Source organism: Podarcis tiliguerta, assembly GCF_965153285.1.
Source record: "Podarcis tiliguerta genome assembly, chromosome: 11".
NCBI lineage: Eukaryota > Metazoa > Chordata > Lepidosauria > Squamata > Lacertidae > Podarcis > Podarcis tiliguerta.
This window is the reverse complement of record NC_139544.1, coordinates 47,989,576-48,005,840: the sequence shown is the minus strand read 5'-3', so window position 1 is coordinate 48,005,840 and position 16,265 is coordinate 47,989,576. Positions and strand designations below refer to the sequence as shown.

Genomic DNA, 16,265 nt, shown 5'->3' with positions numbered 1-16,265 from the left:
GGAGGGCACAAGGAGAAGGGAACGACAGAGGACGAGATGGTTGGACAGTGTTCTTGAAGCTACCAGCATGAGTTTGACCAAACTGCGGGAGGCAGTGGAAGACAGGAGGGCCTGGCGTGCTCTGGTCCATGGGGTCACGAAGAGTCAGACACGACTAAACGACTAAACAACAACAACAGTGTTGTTTTGGGTGACATGACTAAATGACTAAACAACATGGCGTGGAAAGCATCGCCACTGAGCTATGGGCCATCCCTTTCATGTTGGTTAGGCTTTCCGTACCAGGTGCACAGGAAAGAGCTGTTCTCCTCCTTGCATATATGTAACAGAGGATGGCCTGCAGGCACATGGTGCCATTGTACTACTGAAGCTAAGGAGGCCTGGCCTTTTAAGCAACCTGGATGGGAAGCCATCTGGGAGCCATATGTGAGCTGCTCTGCAGATCAAGAGCAGGATATTTCTATTTATCATAGAAGCAACTCTGCTTAACACAATGTCCGTAGTTTCCTCTAGGCTTGATTTCAGAACTAAGCTGGGAAACGTGGGTGTGAAATATCTTCACAGTTCATCGGGGGCACCAAAAATACAAACACCTAATAAGCCTGTAGTCTCCCAGTTGGTTCCCCATGGCGGGCAATTTCCTCACACGATAAAGAGGCAATGATCTGTGAAAGTGGATTAGGTGATAAATAATTGCGCCGTTTCAAATCTTCAGGTTAATCGGGTGCATCTGCAATTATCTGGTGAACTGTGTTCATGTGTGAATTCAGCCTTTAAATGGGTTTCTAAGACGTCCAGGATCAAACTGTCAGTCAGTCATTCCAGCATTTAGGAATAAGAAAATTAATCCATCACAGCCAAAATATGACAGTTTTGAATCCTTGGGGAAAGAAAATAGGCTATTAAAGAACACACAAATCCAGCAAAGCTTCCATTTCTCTTTCTTCCCTTTTATTGATCCCCTATATTTTTCTAAAACTGGTGTTAAAATGAATTCCTTAATGCAACGGTGTACTATTTCAACACATTTTTGTGCATTGAACCTTGAGCACCAAACAACAGGGTTTTTTGATAATAATACCTTATTGTTAAAATTATTACAAGCAAGTATAATGGCATGAAAGAGAGAACACATGAAGAAGAAGAAGAAGAGGAAGAAGAGGATGAGAAGAGTTTGAATTTGATATCCTGCTTTATCACTACCCTAAGGAGTCTCAAAGCGGCTAACAATCTCCTTTCCCTTCCTCCCCCACAACAAACACTCTGTGAGGTGAGTGAGGCTGAGAGACTTCAGAGAAGTGTGACTGGCCCAAGGTCACCCAGCAGCTGCATGTGGAAGAGTGGGGAAGCAAACCCGGTTCACCAGATTACGAGTCTACCGCTCTTAACCACTACACCACACTAGAACAACTGGCAAAGTCTCCACTGTCAAATCTCTGGGCAATCTCCCATCAACAAAGAGTAAGGGCCAATTCACACAATACATTCTTAGGTGCGTACTTAAGACAATTGAAGTGCACAACCTATAAAAGTAAGGTGTGCATACAGTGAGCAGGCATCATTCAAGTACACTCAGAAGCGAGTGGCACAGATTGGTGTTTTGGTACGCTTCTATCCTTGCAGACATCATGTGAGCAGCTTGGTTCTTTCGAGCAAGTGAAAGGTGACTTCATTAGGGAAGGCTGCCTCACATTTTAAGATCCCACTTCATAGAATCATAGAATTATGGAACTGGAAGGGACCCTGAGGAATATGCAGGTGTCCCATACGGGGATCGAAACTACATCCATTGCATTATCAGCACCATGCTCTAATCAAGCTATCCAGGCATTCAAGAAAGAGGCAGTGAAGTTGTCTTTTGCAGGTGGGGGTCAATGGCAGTTCATATTTCCTCTCACACCACAGAGCCAAGAAAAAAATTCAAGGTGGGGTAGGAAGGTAGTTAAAGTACCATAAAATAAATAAATTATGGAGCCAATTATGGAGCCAATTATGGAGCACTTGAACCAAGTGCTGAGCCAAGATTCAGCCCGGGAATTCAGAAAGCTGAGTTTGATTCCCATGCAGCCACAAAGTCCACCTGGTAACCTTGGGGCAATCATGGTATCTCCCAGGGCCAAAGAGAGGGTTAAAAAAAGCAAGAGAAAACTCTCTGAAACACCTGGAGGATGCAAATGGTACTCTAAAGATCAGAGATGGGGACGCCCTCCAGACATTGTTGGATTCCAACTCCAATGAGCCCCACATGACATGGTTGCCCAACAACAACTGCAGAGCCACTGGTCACCCGCATCCTTGATGTTGATATCCAGGTGTGTTTATCTCTCTTTAGTATCCTTCACAGAATCCAGGGTTAAAGATTTAACATTGAGAAAGGTTTCAGGACTAAGATGTTGTATGAGCCCAGGGGGGTGGGATTTCTTTTTTTAAAAAAAGTTCACTCCAGCTGGTGGTGTTTCCAAATGACTCTTAAAAACAAAGGGTGATTGCATTAGTTCAGGTGCTTGCGATGGCTTGATAGAATGTTTAAAGACTTTGCCAAGGAAATTATGTCAGCAGCTAGGCTGCTGATATAGATAGTTCCCTGGAGCTCATTTCTGTTCGCAGGCAGCAATAACACGAGTTTTTCAGCTCATCATCTGCAAGGCCTATTTAGTGCCTCTGCATTCGGCAGCCCTTTAATCATCGAGACTTGCCAGGCTTCATGTCCCCAGCAGGTTCCCCCTCTCCTGTTATGCATGGAAAACAAATAAACTCCGCTTGCTTTCATTGAGGGAACGAAATAATGGGGGAAACAGTTTGAAGTCAGAACTCCAATAAAAAGCCGGGCAGCTCCAGATAGCTCTAATTGAGGGAATGTGGAGCAATTACATCAATATTTCTGATCTCTACAAGGTAGAGGCGTAGGGGACTGCAGCCTATGCTGACCCCCTGACCTGTAGGAAAGGGGTGTGGGCTGGGCAGGGTCCCAAGGACCAAAAAAGAGAGGCACAGATGACTGCATATGGCCCCTAGGCTTAAAGTTCCCCATCACTACCTCAAATGCCTTCACATGGGGTGGTTGCTGTTGCTGGGATACTGATTCCTTGCAAAGGGCTGCATAAATTTCAGCCAGGGACCACACTAGGACTCGGGTTGCCCAACTTCTGTAGTTAATGTCTAGTTATGGCTCAGGACCGCAATACCTCAAGGACAGCCTCTTTCCACATGAAACTACCTGGACCCTGAGGTTATCCTCTGAGGATGAAAAGTCCATGAAAAGTCCAGAGAACAGAAGAAGAAGAAGAAGAAGAAGAAGAAGAAGAGGAGGAGGAGGAGGAGTTTGGATTTGATATCCCGCCTTTCACTCCCTTTAAGGAGTCTCAAAGCGGCTAACATTCTCCTTTCCCTTCCTCCCCCACAACAAACACTCTGTGAGGTAAGTGGGGCTGAGAGACTTCAAAGAAGTGTGACTGACCCAAGGTCACCCAGCAGCTGCATGTGGTGGAGCGGGGACGCGAACCTGGTTCCCCAGTTCCCCAGATTACAAGACTAACGCTCTTAACCACTACACCACACTGGCATTTTCTGCGGGGGCTCCCTGCTTGTGGAATGCTGTTGCCTTCATTATACATATTTTAGGTGACAGGAAAAGGCTTTCCTCTTTAACTAAGCCTTTAGATGATTGACATCCGATGCCCTTTTAAATATGTTGTGGGAGGGGGATTTAATGGTTTGTTATTGTTCTTATTTTTATTATGTATGTTGTGTTTTCTTTATACAGTCATACCTTGGTTCTCGAACGCCTCGTGACTTGAACATTTTGGCTCCCTAATGTTGCCAACACGGAAGTAAGTGTTCCGGTTTGTGAACTTTTCTTGGAAGCCGAATGTCTGACATGGCTTCCGATTGAGTGCAGGAAGCTCTTGCAGCCAACTGGAAAGTCAAATGGACTTCCGGAACGGATTCTGTTCAAGAACCAAGGTACGGCTGTACTGTAATTTCATGCTGTGAAGCGCCCTGAGATCTACAGGTATATGGTGGTATACACATATAATAATAAATAAATAATAATAATAATAATAATAATAATAAGAGACAGAAGGGAAGAAGGTCACAATATAAGCTTTGCGCTCTGTAGACAATCTACCTGAACCATAATTCCAATGGAAACTGCTTTGTTATTGAACCACCTATGCTTCTGGTTGGTTTGTTTCAATTAAGGCGACACCAGCAGCAATAAAAATGGGGAATTAAAAATTATGTACCTGCAGCGACAGTTCACTTGAGGTTAGGTCTAGAATCCCTCCGTCTGAAAGGCGGGAGCGGTACTGCCCTGCTGGAAACGGCGAGTCAGCTTTTTGAAGTCGATCCTCCAGTTTGCTTTCTGTGCTGGATGCCTCTGGGCGCAACCCATCCACTTCCATAAGGGTGCAATGTCCGTTTCCCTGCTCAGTCCTGGAGCTGCCTTTGCCGCTTTTGTTGCCTTTGCTTTCCTTGCCCCCAGGAGGCGTTCTGGTGATGACGCCAAACTTTCTAGTCCTTTTGCCATTTTGTGCTGTCTTCCCGCTGGGCTCCGAGGTAGGCCGGGCTTTGGGCTCGTTGCTGCTGCTGTTGCTGTTGTTGCCGTTTGACGGAGGAAGAGGGGCCTTGCGCTTGATGCGACGCAACATGATCAGGTAGATGAAGCCGCCATTCCAGCACTGGTCAGCAAGGTAGCTGCAAGAAACGAAGGAGATGCACGCATTAAAAACACCCCGTTGCAAAATGCTGTGTGTTAAGCTCTCATCAAAGTCCTTTATGTTGGAGGGAATGTCAACAGAGGTTCATATTTCCTTATGTGGTGAGAATGTAAGCCTGTGCAATTATTTTGGGAAACGGTCTTTGAAGAAGTCTCTTCTATTACAAGACAAGATGATACAACCTGACCCAAGGCCTGCTTTATTAAATCTGTTTATAGGCGACCATAATAATTTACTGCTTAAGGACCAATTAACCTTTTCCACATCTTCAGCTAAAAATATATTTACACAATATTGGAAAACAGCTACTAACATACATACCGTAATGTTCTATGGCAGGCATAGGCAAACTCTGGCCCTCCAGATGTTTAGGACTACCATTCCCATCATCCCTAGCTCACAGGACCAGTGGTCAAGGATGATGGGAATTGTAGTCCCAAATGTCTGGAGGGCCGGAGTTTGCCTATGCCTGTTCTATGGCATTGGCTGAGATGCCCTATGGTCATGGAACGTAAATCTGACGGAAAGACACAAATGATTGGGCCCAAACTAAGGGTGCTGGTAGTGAGGCTTCCAGCAAGCCTTGGAAAACTAACACTGCATCGCTTTTTGAAGACAGCACAATGAAGCTCGTATATTAAATCTCACCTCCAGTCATTAGATGCCCAGGTGCCAATTGGTTTATCATAATGCTTTTCTGTCTTATCGCCTCAGCTGCTTCGTCAATAAAACGAGATAGTAATAATACGGACCTATTTTATAGGGTTGTTATAAGGTTTGCAAAGCTAATGTTTGTGAAGCACATTGAGCTCTTAGGGAAAGTGTTGTGCAAAATCTAAATATAATTTCTAAGACTTATTTGCCTAATTGGGGAAGTAGGTTCCTATTACTGTGCTTATCTGCTCAGAGAACCTGAGGCTTGTGTAAAATGTTGAATTCTCTGGCTACCTGTAGACTCCCCAATCTGCACATTCCATTTGCTCAGCCCATGGTAATCCAGGTTTTAAGAGTTCTGTGAATAACATCAGAGACGTGCTCCTGCATGCAATCAATTTCTATGAAAGATTTAAACCTGTTGACACCACGGAACAAATGAGATCCCCTGAACAGCATTAAGTAGGGCCGAAGCTGTATCACTTCAGGCAAAGAAAATCCCAGCAGATCTTAACAGGCAGGAGGAAGCCAAGGTGTTGAAAGAGAATGGGTGGTATGGCCCTTGTGAAGAGCCTAAATACCAGGCATGGGGGACCTTTGGCCCTCCAGGTGCTGCTGAACTACAACTCCCATCAGCCTCAGCAAGCATGGTCAAGGCTGATAGGAGTTGTAGTTCAACAATATGGAGAATCCATAGTTTCCCACCCCTGCTAGTTGCAGTGCTAAAGCAATAGGAACATGCAAAGCTGTGTTATAGGCCCCATCTGCACTATCTGTTTAAAGAAGTACCATACCACTTTAAATAGTTATGACTTCACCCAAAGAATCCTGGGAAATGTAGTGCTGAAAGTTGTTAGGAGGCCTCCTATTCTGCTGATAGAACTTCAGTTCCCAGAGTTCCCTGGGAAGAGGGATTGATTGTTCCCACTCGAGAAATTGAAACTTGTAACTTTATACTGTACATCCAAAGCAGGCATTCCAGCCCAGAACTATGGTTCCTCCACTAAAATGACGTTTGTTTTTCTTACAAATCAAGCCATATATAAAATGTATCTACCATCTATCTATCTATCTATCTATCTATCTATCTATCTATCTAATTTCTATACTGCCTTGCACCTGAGGATCACAGGGCAGTTTAGAATATAAAAATACATAAGACAGCTACAAGCAAAAACAATGCTCCCCCACAAAACATACAGTTAAATAGACCATAAGGTAAAGGTTCATTAGGTCCAGTCGTGGCCGACTCTGGGGCTGCGGCGCTCATCTCGCTTTATTGGCCGAGGGAGCCGGCGTACAGATTCCAGGTCATGTGGCCAGTATGACTAAGCCATTTCTGGCGAACCAGAGCAGTGCATTGAAACACCGTTTACCTTCCCGCTGGAGCGGTACCTATTTATCTACTTGCACTTTGACGTGCTTTCGAACTGTTAGGTTGGCAGGAGCAGGGACCGAGCAACGGGAGCTCACCCCGTCGCAGGGATTCAAACCGCCGACCTTCTGATTGGCAAGTCCTAGGCTCTGTGGTTTAACCCACAGCGCCACCCATGTCCAATAGACCATAGATTGTTTAATTAGCCAAGAGCCTGGGAGAAGAGGAATGATTTTGCCTGGCACCAAAAGATATGCAATGAAGGTGCCAGGCGTGTCTCCCTGGGGAGAGCATTCCACAAGCGGGGAGCCACTGCAGAAAAGACCCAGTCTTGTGCAACCACCCTGAGAGTCACAGCACTCTGCTCACCTGAAATCCCCAGCAACCTGCATTCTGAGACATCCAGCCTGCAGCGGCGCAGGTGGGACCCCATTGTGGCTATTATCCTCTAGGAGAAGGATGCTTCTCCACACTGCTTTCAGGTGCCCCTTCGCATCCCATTGACTTTTCCCGCCTGGTCGGGGCAAGAGACAGAGTTCCACGCACCAACTCTCAGCGCAGCGGCTGAGACTGGATGCCGCAGCATCATGCAAACAGCGGCTGGATTCAATCAAGTCTCTGTTCCGTTCTGGCAGCCAGGAAGCCAAACAGGACCCCAAACCCCACTTTTGGCAGCTTGTAAAGTGCTTGAAACCAGCCAAGCTTTCAATGAATCTGGCCTCAGAGTATTCAGAGGGTTTTGTGTTTTATTTTTCAGTATTTAAAATCCAAATACCATAAGGATTTCAGTTGGGGTTATACGGGAATTTTCTACGCGGTTCACTCTGTATATGTTCCTCTCATTATTAACTTGGAAGCCCCGGGCTCTCATGGAAAGCTATTTATTTTTCAGTGCTGCTTTCATATTTCAAGGCGGGATTTTTTTGTGTTTTTGTTTTTGGGGGTGGAGAAGAAATGAAATATTATTGCTAACCAGATTTCAGTTGAGCCGAGATATTGAAAACAGAAACTGCAATCACTGCTGTAGAACTGGAATATTCACTTCAGTTGGCGATGGGTGGATTCAATTAAAATCCTTGACATTAAGAAGCTGGTAACTGATTCCACTTAACCAACCAGTTCTTAGTACTTCTGAGTCACTATGCTAAATCATTATACCACAGATTCTCTAACATTTCTGCAGTTGATCTCATTAGTACAAGATTTCAACAGTACTCAGGTGGTTCTCTGAATGTAGCTGCGATGGGATTGGGCACATGTAGCCTTCAGCCCCAACCCCAAAGAGAGAGGGGAAACCCCAAACCAACCAATGAGGGCTTAGCATGCTCAATGTCATGGACGGGTTGGCTGTAGAGGAATGGTGGGAGAAACAAGCTGGGGAAGCCCCAGGGAAGAAGGCTCAGTGCCCAGGGATTGGTGGTGGGACAACAAAGAGGGCATTGAGGGAGAAGACTGGGGAGAGGAAGTGTTGGAAGCTGAAGAGTAACAAGACTTAGTGAGCTGGGAGAGTCTGTGGCAGAGAGAAGTCCGGAAGCAGGGGAAACAGCTGAAGCAGGAGAGGAGGGAGGGCAAGAGGCAGAGATGAATCCATCCTACTCCCTTGACCTCTAATTTGGAACTACTCTGGGACTAAACTTGTCCATGTAGCATCACACCATATAGATGGATTTATATCTTTCACCCCAGCCCTAAGATTGGCCATGAGACGCCCTGGACTGGATGAAAGTAAGCAGAAAGATAGTTGTGTGTGTGTGTGTGTGTGTGTGTGTGTGTGTCTGTGTGTGTGTGTGTCTGTGTGTGTACTGACTAAAGGTTGGAGGGACAGTTCCCCTGCTTGCCCTAATGCCCTTGTGTCTGCTAGACCTTTCACACAAAAATCCATTTCTGGTTTCTGTTCTCCCCGCCCCCATCTTTCTTCAGTTTAATTTGCGGGGGAGACTCATTGGTCTTGTCAAACAACTGGGACCTCGGTGATCTACTGTGATCACCCAGAGTTCAACCAGTCTACCTTTCACCTACCTCTCCCTTAAGGGGGCTGTGGACAGCCCAGATCACCTCCTCACCATGACATCATCAGTAATGGCCCTTGAGCTTGAACAAAGCATTCAGATGGTGCCCTGTGACTGCTAGGAGAGTCATACTCTGAGCTCATCCTTCATCCCACTATTAGTAAGCACATTAGCTCTGTCATATTTCAGGTGAGGCAGGATAATCGGCCTGAGTGGTATTCTGCTGCTTCTTCTGCTACCTCCACCCACGCACAGCTCCAAACCACATCAGATGCAGCAAATGCAGAGTTCACATCCAGCACCCTCTGGCTGGGCTTTAGGGAGGCAACATGACCATATTTGAGGCTCTGCTACCCAGAGCTTTTCTGTATTGTGGTATCCTAGGAGAGCTATGCAAGCCATTTAATTCATGGTGCAACATGAAGCAACTGGCTCGGAATAGCATGGAGTCTTTGACAGCCATGTATGGCGCTGACTGGAAACACAGATCAAACATGATATTCAAACTCTGCATTTACTGAAGTATCCCTGCAGGGAGGGAGAGCGGGGCCCTGAGCTCAGTTCCAAAAACAGCACTGCCCACCCCCTTGGAAGCTGTCCTTATATGCATCCAACACCATCCCTTGGCTGATACAATCTACAAGCACTTTCGTCGAAAGTAGGGTGGTCAAACAAGAAAAAAATTACTGGGTGTTCGATGACACCCATCCTTCCCCTGTGGGTGTTTTGCAAAGGGTGGAGGGAGGGACATAATGGCAGACCCAAGTAATTTTGCCCCAAAGAACTGTAAAAATAAAATGGCAGGCATGTAATTAATTCTCCGGTGTCCCTTCACACCGCTTGTGTCATAGGGCTTGCGTTTCAATCCCATGCACCAGGTCCCATCAAAACTTCAGTGACACATTGGGCTAGAATGTGCTTCACAAAGCAATTATTGTACAGTACAACGCAAGGCTATTACTGCCTCTCCTCCATTCCACCCCTGGATCCCTTAGTACATCAGGCAGCTGAGCCCCCTCAATATTCAGGGGTCATTCGGCTCCGCCTCAGCTCCTTGCGGCATTGCGCAATTTCAGAGTGTCGTACGGCATCATGTGCGTGATGTCAGGGCATCGTATGACATCATACAGCATCAACACAGGCTCCCTCAATCCTCTTTAAGAAGATGGCGCCTCTGGCTTAGTGAAATTTTATAGGCTATGGAGGATTGAAATAAACGCACTGACATGAGCAATCAGAAAGGGAGGCTTCTGTTATGGTACATCAGGCTATTTGTACCATTCCCTTTATTAATGATGCTCCTGCTATGAATGTTGTTGGTTATGCAGCCAGAACGGCACTGCCTGTGCACAAGATGGAGGAATCAGCAGCGGAATCCCCCAGTTTGCATAAGTAAAGAAATAAAACATTTTGGGAACTCCCCAAATCAGCATGAAGTAGACAGAATGCTGATAAATTCCTCTTGCATCATCAAAAGAGGGAACAGATGTGCGTTACATTTATATGCATACATAGAAACTAACAAATAATTGCTATAATTTAAATAGAAATACAATATAACTCACCTCTCCCTACTTATGAGTCTGTAACTTTAACCTGCATTCAGAACAGAGAGTCATTCAAAGGACTCCTTCAAACAGAGGACTCCCCTCCATAAAATCAGACACAGGCCCTCCCTATCAAGGAGTTATTTTTCAGTAGAGAGAGTCAGCCTTCGTATGGAAGATCCTCGTCTCCTTGATCAGTCACACTCCTTGGCATCTTCAACTCAACTCTTAGCTAAGGCGTCCATTGCGATGGTAGCACAGAGTTTGGCTTATTAATGAGGACATCTGTCTCCCACCCATGGCACTACAGTTAACACAAGGCCTCTGAAGATCAAGCCCTGAAAGGAAGATCTCATCAGACAAACTGGGACATATTCAGAAGGCAAAAAAGTTATATTAAGCTCCCGTTTGGGGGCATTGTGCCACAACGCGAACATCAATCAGTTCGACTCAGCCAACCCTCCCCGTTCCCTTAAAAAAATCACTGCGCAGTCCAGACTGCCACTGTCGCACATCTCTCAGCTGTACTCATTTAATTGAAGGCTTTCAGGGTGGCTTCAAATAGTAATTTTAGTTGTCAGGCAGCTAAGTGGTTTAATTAGTCATTTAATGTAATAAATTCTTGCCTCCTCTTTCAGTTGCCATAAGGCTGGAAACTAGAAAAAGGTATCACAAATCTGTAACCTGCACTCCACACCCCTTCAATTAAAACAACTGCATCTCCATAGCAGACACTGATCTCCTCTTCTCTTCTCAGAGAGAGAAATTGTAAAAAGCTGCTGAAAGTTAGCTGTAGTAAGGGGCCAACTAGATGGGGCCTGGGAGACTAATTAAAATGTAATAATTAGCAGCCCTGTGCAGCTGTCAGAAAGATCAGGGAAGTGGCACTTGGGGCAAGGACGATCAACCCCTTTCTTCCCTTGCCCTCTCCCCAGTCTAAGTGACCCCCATCTCGCTTATAAAAGAAAAGGAGGGGGGAAGGCAGTGCTTTCAATTGAGGATCTCATCCAGTCTGCAATTTAGAGAAGGCACAGGAGCATACAGTATTTCTCTTCCCTCTCTCTTGCCCTGTTTCAATCACATTTGTGCATGCCTTTCAGGATGCAGGGCCGGCCCAAGCATTAGGCAGAGTGAGGCGGCTGCCTAAAGTGGCTGCAAAATGTTGGAAGATAGAACCATGTGAGTGACGTGGCCTGTTCTGTGCCCCCCTCTAAACTAGCCCCCGGTCCTTAAGTGAAGGACTGGGTCACAATAGGAGTCAACTGTCAGTTAGGTTAGCTTCAGGACATGAATTTGAGGGGATGACCTCTGCCTCAGGCAGCAAAATGCATTGGGCAGGCCCTGAATTGATTTATCGTACACCACCAAATAACTGTAACTGTGAACCAGCTGAGTGGAGCTGTGTACAAGGTAGGTATGCCAAAGCTGTACATCCTTTCACTTTTTAAAAAAGAACCACTGTAAGGGGATTACTTTACATAGCCTCACAGCATTGAGAATTTGGCTCTTTAGATATTTCTGGGCTACAACTCCCATCAGCTCCAGCCAGCACAGTCCATGATCAGAGATGATGGGAGCTGTAGTCCAACAACATATGGGGGGGGTCCCACGTTCCCCATCCTTGTTAGAGAGTATGCAGCAATAGGGACACAGGATAACAGCACAGTGTTCTGCAAGGCTGGGGTTTAGTGTTATGTGGCAGAACATAACTACAGCAAGCATGGACAGTATCTTTCCTGGCAGCTGGGTGAGAAGCTGGGTCCAAAAACTGTCTTGGGGGTGACAAATCTGCTAACATTTTCCTTCCCATTGTTTCCTCCGATTTCTCACGGCAAAGAGGTTACGCCACATCCCTAAAATCTGCAACAGTCCAATAGCTTAAAGAGTTTCATGGCACCTCCAAGACTAGCAACCGTATTGCGCCATGAGCTTTCATTAAATAGTCAGAGTACATTTCATCAGGTACACAAGGAAGTGGGTTCTAATCCGTGAAAGCTTAGGCTACAATAAAACTGTTAAGCCTCAAAGGTGCCACAGAACTCCTTGTTATTCTTGCCACAATAGGCTAAAACAGCTGTTCCTCTGGAACCTGCCTGTGGCTGTGAAGTAAGTTCCTATTACCCACCATGTTTTTACTCTCAACATTCAATTTCTTTTCACATTTAGAGAAGAGTAGTGGAGAACAAAAGACACAGGCTTGTTCCATCATGTTATGTTGACCGCAATGAACACACAACCCGATATTTCGCAAGCGACTCCTCCAAGCTTAAAACTCTAGAGGCATTTTGGCTAGTAGCCACTCTCGGAGGCGGTATGCCAGTTTCTGGAGACCACAGAAGGAGAGAGGGCTGTTGTGTTCAGGCCCTGTTTGTGGGCTTGCCATGGACATCTGGTTGACCACTGTGAGAACAAGATGCTATACTAGATAGGCCTCTGGGTTGATCCAGCAAGGCTCTTCTAATGTTCTTATCTCCTTATGTTTTCAGGTGATGAGTCAAGCTGCTTCTAGGATCAAGTGCATTGCTGTTCTGGGGAAAGTAGAAGCCCTGATCCCTAGATCTCCTGCCCCTTCTACAGACGTATTTAACACTATTAAAAAAGACTTTGCTTACAGGGCAGCTGGGCAAAGTGAAGTGCCGTATTTGTTGCTCCATAAGACACACTTTTTTCCTCCTAAAAAGTAAGGGGAAATGTCTGTGCATCTTATGGAGCGAATGTGTGGTTGATCGCTGGCTCCCTTTCCGGCGTCGCCCCCTTGCCCAGGCCTTCATGGTTGAATGTTTTGCAGGCAGAGGCTGTTTGTTTCCCCAGTGACATGTGACTGGCTGATTAGATTATCTGTCTGGAAACCACAGAAACAGCTCCCTTTCCTTTCCAAAAGAAGCTGCAGAACTGTGAGTTGAACCCCATAAAAACAGGATTTTTCCCCTTTGCAAAGTAAGCTCAACAACTTTGAGCTGATCCTCAAAAAAAGGGGGCTTTTCCCCTTTGCAAAAGAAGCTGCACAACTGTGAGCTGATTCCCCCCAAAACGGGGCTTTCCCCCTTTCCTCCTCTAAAAACTAGGTGCGTCTTATGGAGCGAAAAATACGGTACATGCAAGACCCAAACTGAACTCCACCTTAATTTGACCAGAGACACACAAATGTATTGGATTCAAAAAAAATCTTGCCATGACCCCACAGAGCCAAAGCACCCACCAACTTAATTTGACCAGAAGAAAAGTTAATGTACCAGCTCCACTAAATCCTCTTAGTACCCCCATAGCACGAGCCATAAATTTTATTTTGTTTTGCTTTCTTCTCTGAAAGTTGACCTAAATTTGCATTAGATATGCATGTGTTCACATATGCAAATCAAATGCAAAATCTGGGTCTGTGCCTCAAGCCTTTTATGTACCTGCCCAGGGCCCAGTCCCACAACCCCTTTTGGCAGCCAGGGTTTTCAGTGACATACAGCAAATGTGGATTGCAGTGCCAGTTGGTCGGCGGCCGCAGAACATGCAAGCAGCGGTCAAGGTCACCACAGGATGACTAAAAAAAATGCCCGCCACAGGTTGTGAGGTTACCTCAAGCATTGAGGTCATTGTTAAGTGGGCAAGCTGGAGTGTGTGCTTTGATAATCCTGGCTACAACACAGTTGGCAGCAGTCTGCATAAATCCCCAAACATTTAATTCTGCCCTGAAAAGGCCCCAAGATAAAAAAAAGTGCCGGACCAATGACTAAAAATAGCTACTCCCCACACCACCCCTGCAATTGTTTGCACAGGTTTAAATTTGCACTGGGGTGCAAAGGAGACATAGAGAAGGTGCCCTTCTTATTGCTTCTAACTGTTGCCAAAGGACAATAGCAATGGAAGGGAAAACAACCAACAAACAGAGGAGCATCCTTCTGTTAAGGATCACGCTATCTCGTTTCTGCCACACAGGCTGAGTGCTAATTGATGCTTGTCGCTGGCTGTAAATCAACATGCCTGCTTCGCTGGAACCCCTTTTGGATTTCCAAATTGGAGCCAAAGGATGTTTACTTATAACGACATTTCGGCAATTAATTCAATCTGTCAATTTCTGTTTCGTAGGGTTTGCAAGGACTCGGTAAAGCAGGCAACACCTGTTTCCACAGATAATACAGGCACGCTCCAAAAGACAAATCAGCAGCTAATACTTTAGCCTCTGCAATAATTACTTTTAATGAATGAGTCATAGTACAGAGCAGGAGACAAACACTGCTCCTGCTTAGCCATGCAGGCTAGGTGCCTTCCAACATCTACAAAGGAGGACGTTAATGTTGCGTTTCCAAAACAGAAACCCTAATCAGCCTTTGTTAAGGAAAGCTGGGTGTCTCGCAAATCACTCCCAAGATCATAACCATACAATCAGCTCAAAGCATGCTGCTGCCACTCGCTGCCCTTGCAGGATGGTCCTGGAAGTCCCAATTCAAGGATAATAATCCAGTTCACATGTAACAGATGAAGAAGGTAGCCTTGCTACAACCTTGGGGAGGACAGCTTCATAGTGTATCAGTGGTTTGTAGCTACAAAAGCTAAATTGAATCCCATGTCCAAAAGGAAGATCTCACTGGATACTAGATGCTGGAGACAGACGATAGGGGAAGGTCTTGATAACATCATAAACTTTCTAGAGGCAACTAGAAACTCTGTGATAATACACAGCTATAAGGTTTTGCAGCAACACCATACTGCAAAGAAGTGGGTAATCAGCAGTTTGAAAAATCAAGGATATTGCAACATGCTGAAGTTTAGATTATGCATTCAGGGGTTAATACCATAGAGTAAGCTGTCCTGCCAGGCTTAGCTATGTCCAGTTCTCCTCACCTTGGGATAAACTAGGTAATCAAGACTTTATTCTTTTCTAGTTTATATGTGAGCTTTGGTGTGTGTGAGCAGCTCTGAGCTGCTCTTTCCAGCCACGTGGCTCTCACAACCCATTCTTGAGTTCCTATACCAATAATTTAAGAACTGTCACCGCTTTGTGACTAAGCTACATTTTACTACCTGTGCAACTTTCTGAAGCACATGAATCTGACCTTTGAAGGGTTTGTAAGTAAATCACTTTTTAGCTTACCAAAAGTGTGGTCCTTTTCCTATGCTTGGCAAAGAGGGAAACTTTTTAAGGGGTCATTTTGGAACTCACTTTGGGGGGAGGCATATTTTGAAAGTGTGTAAGAGCCTGTATTTCCACCCTTTATTTTACTGCATATTTTGTGATTTTAAATCTTTGCTGGGCTTCTCTCACCAAAAAGTGATTGCCCCAAACCAGGATTTTGGCGTCTAGGGAATTATTTTTTCTCTCTCTATATATATATATATTTCGCACCTACAAATATTAGGGAAGATTTACAGGTGCTCCTAATAGCAATGTCTTCTGTTGGTGAAGTATACTTTCCTCCCAAAATTTTTATTCTTCTCCCTTATTATTCGTGCAAATCTACTCATTTTGCAACAGTGGAAGAATACTAATCATTCCACCAAGTATTAAGTGGATTGTGTTTCATTGCAGCCATGATTTTCTGATTTCTATGGTAATTCTCCTTGTGCAAATATTTATATACCCTGGTCTTTGGCTATCATGGCCCTAATCAATCGAGGGTTTTCTTAATTAAGTCTGCCAGACCAAAGTGAGAGCGGCTTTTATGGAATGGGCATTTGCTCTTAAGAACAAACCATCATCTTATTTCCACTACGGCAACATCAAACAACCCACTGAAACACTTTCTGTCCCTTTAATTTATGTTTGGATTTGATCAGGCTCCTTATCCCATCACTAGTCCCACAGAGCAATTCAAGCCTGGGTTTTCTTCCATTTCCTCTTCACTAGTTTTGTAAACAATGTTTCTGTGGGTTGGAAGCCGTTGGATTTTATTTTTTTTAACTCCCAAAGCTGTTGCATTCATATGAATTGAGAATGAGTCAGTTGTTGGCTACTTTAATAACATGCTGG

General features: G+C 45.1%; 1 protein-coding gene across 7 annotated transcripts in view; it reads right to left on the bottom strand.

Annotated features, from left to right (window-relative positions):
- The window catches only part of PDZD2 (PDZ domain containing 2), a 230,589-nt gene that overhangs the window by 71,947 nt on the left and 142,377 nt on the right, over positions 1–16,265 (bottom strand). For all 7 annotated transcript variants that reach the window (XM_083402584.1, XM_083402586.1, XM_083402585.1 and 4 more), the window contains one exon: positions 4,248–4,698. In XM_083402584.1, coding sequence (XP_083258710.1) covers positions 4,248–4,698 — 451 coding nt within the window. The remainder of the gene's footprint in view (positions 1–4,247; positions 4,699–16,265) is intronic.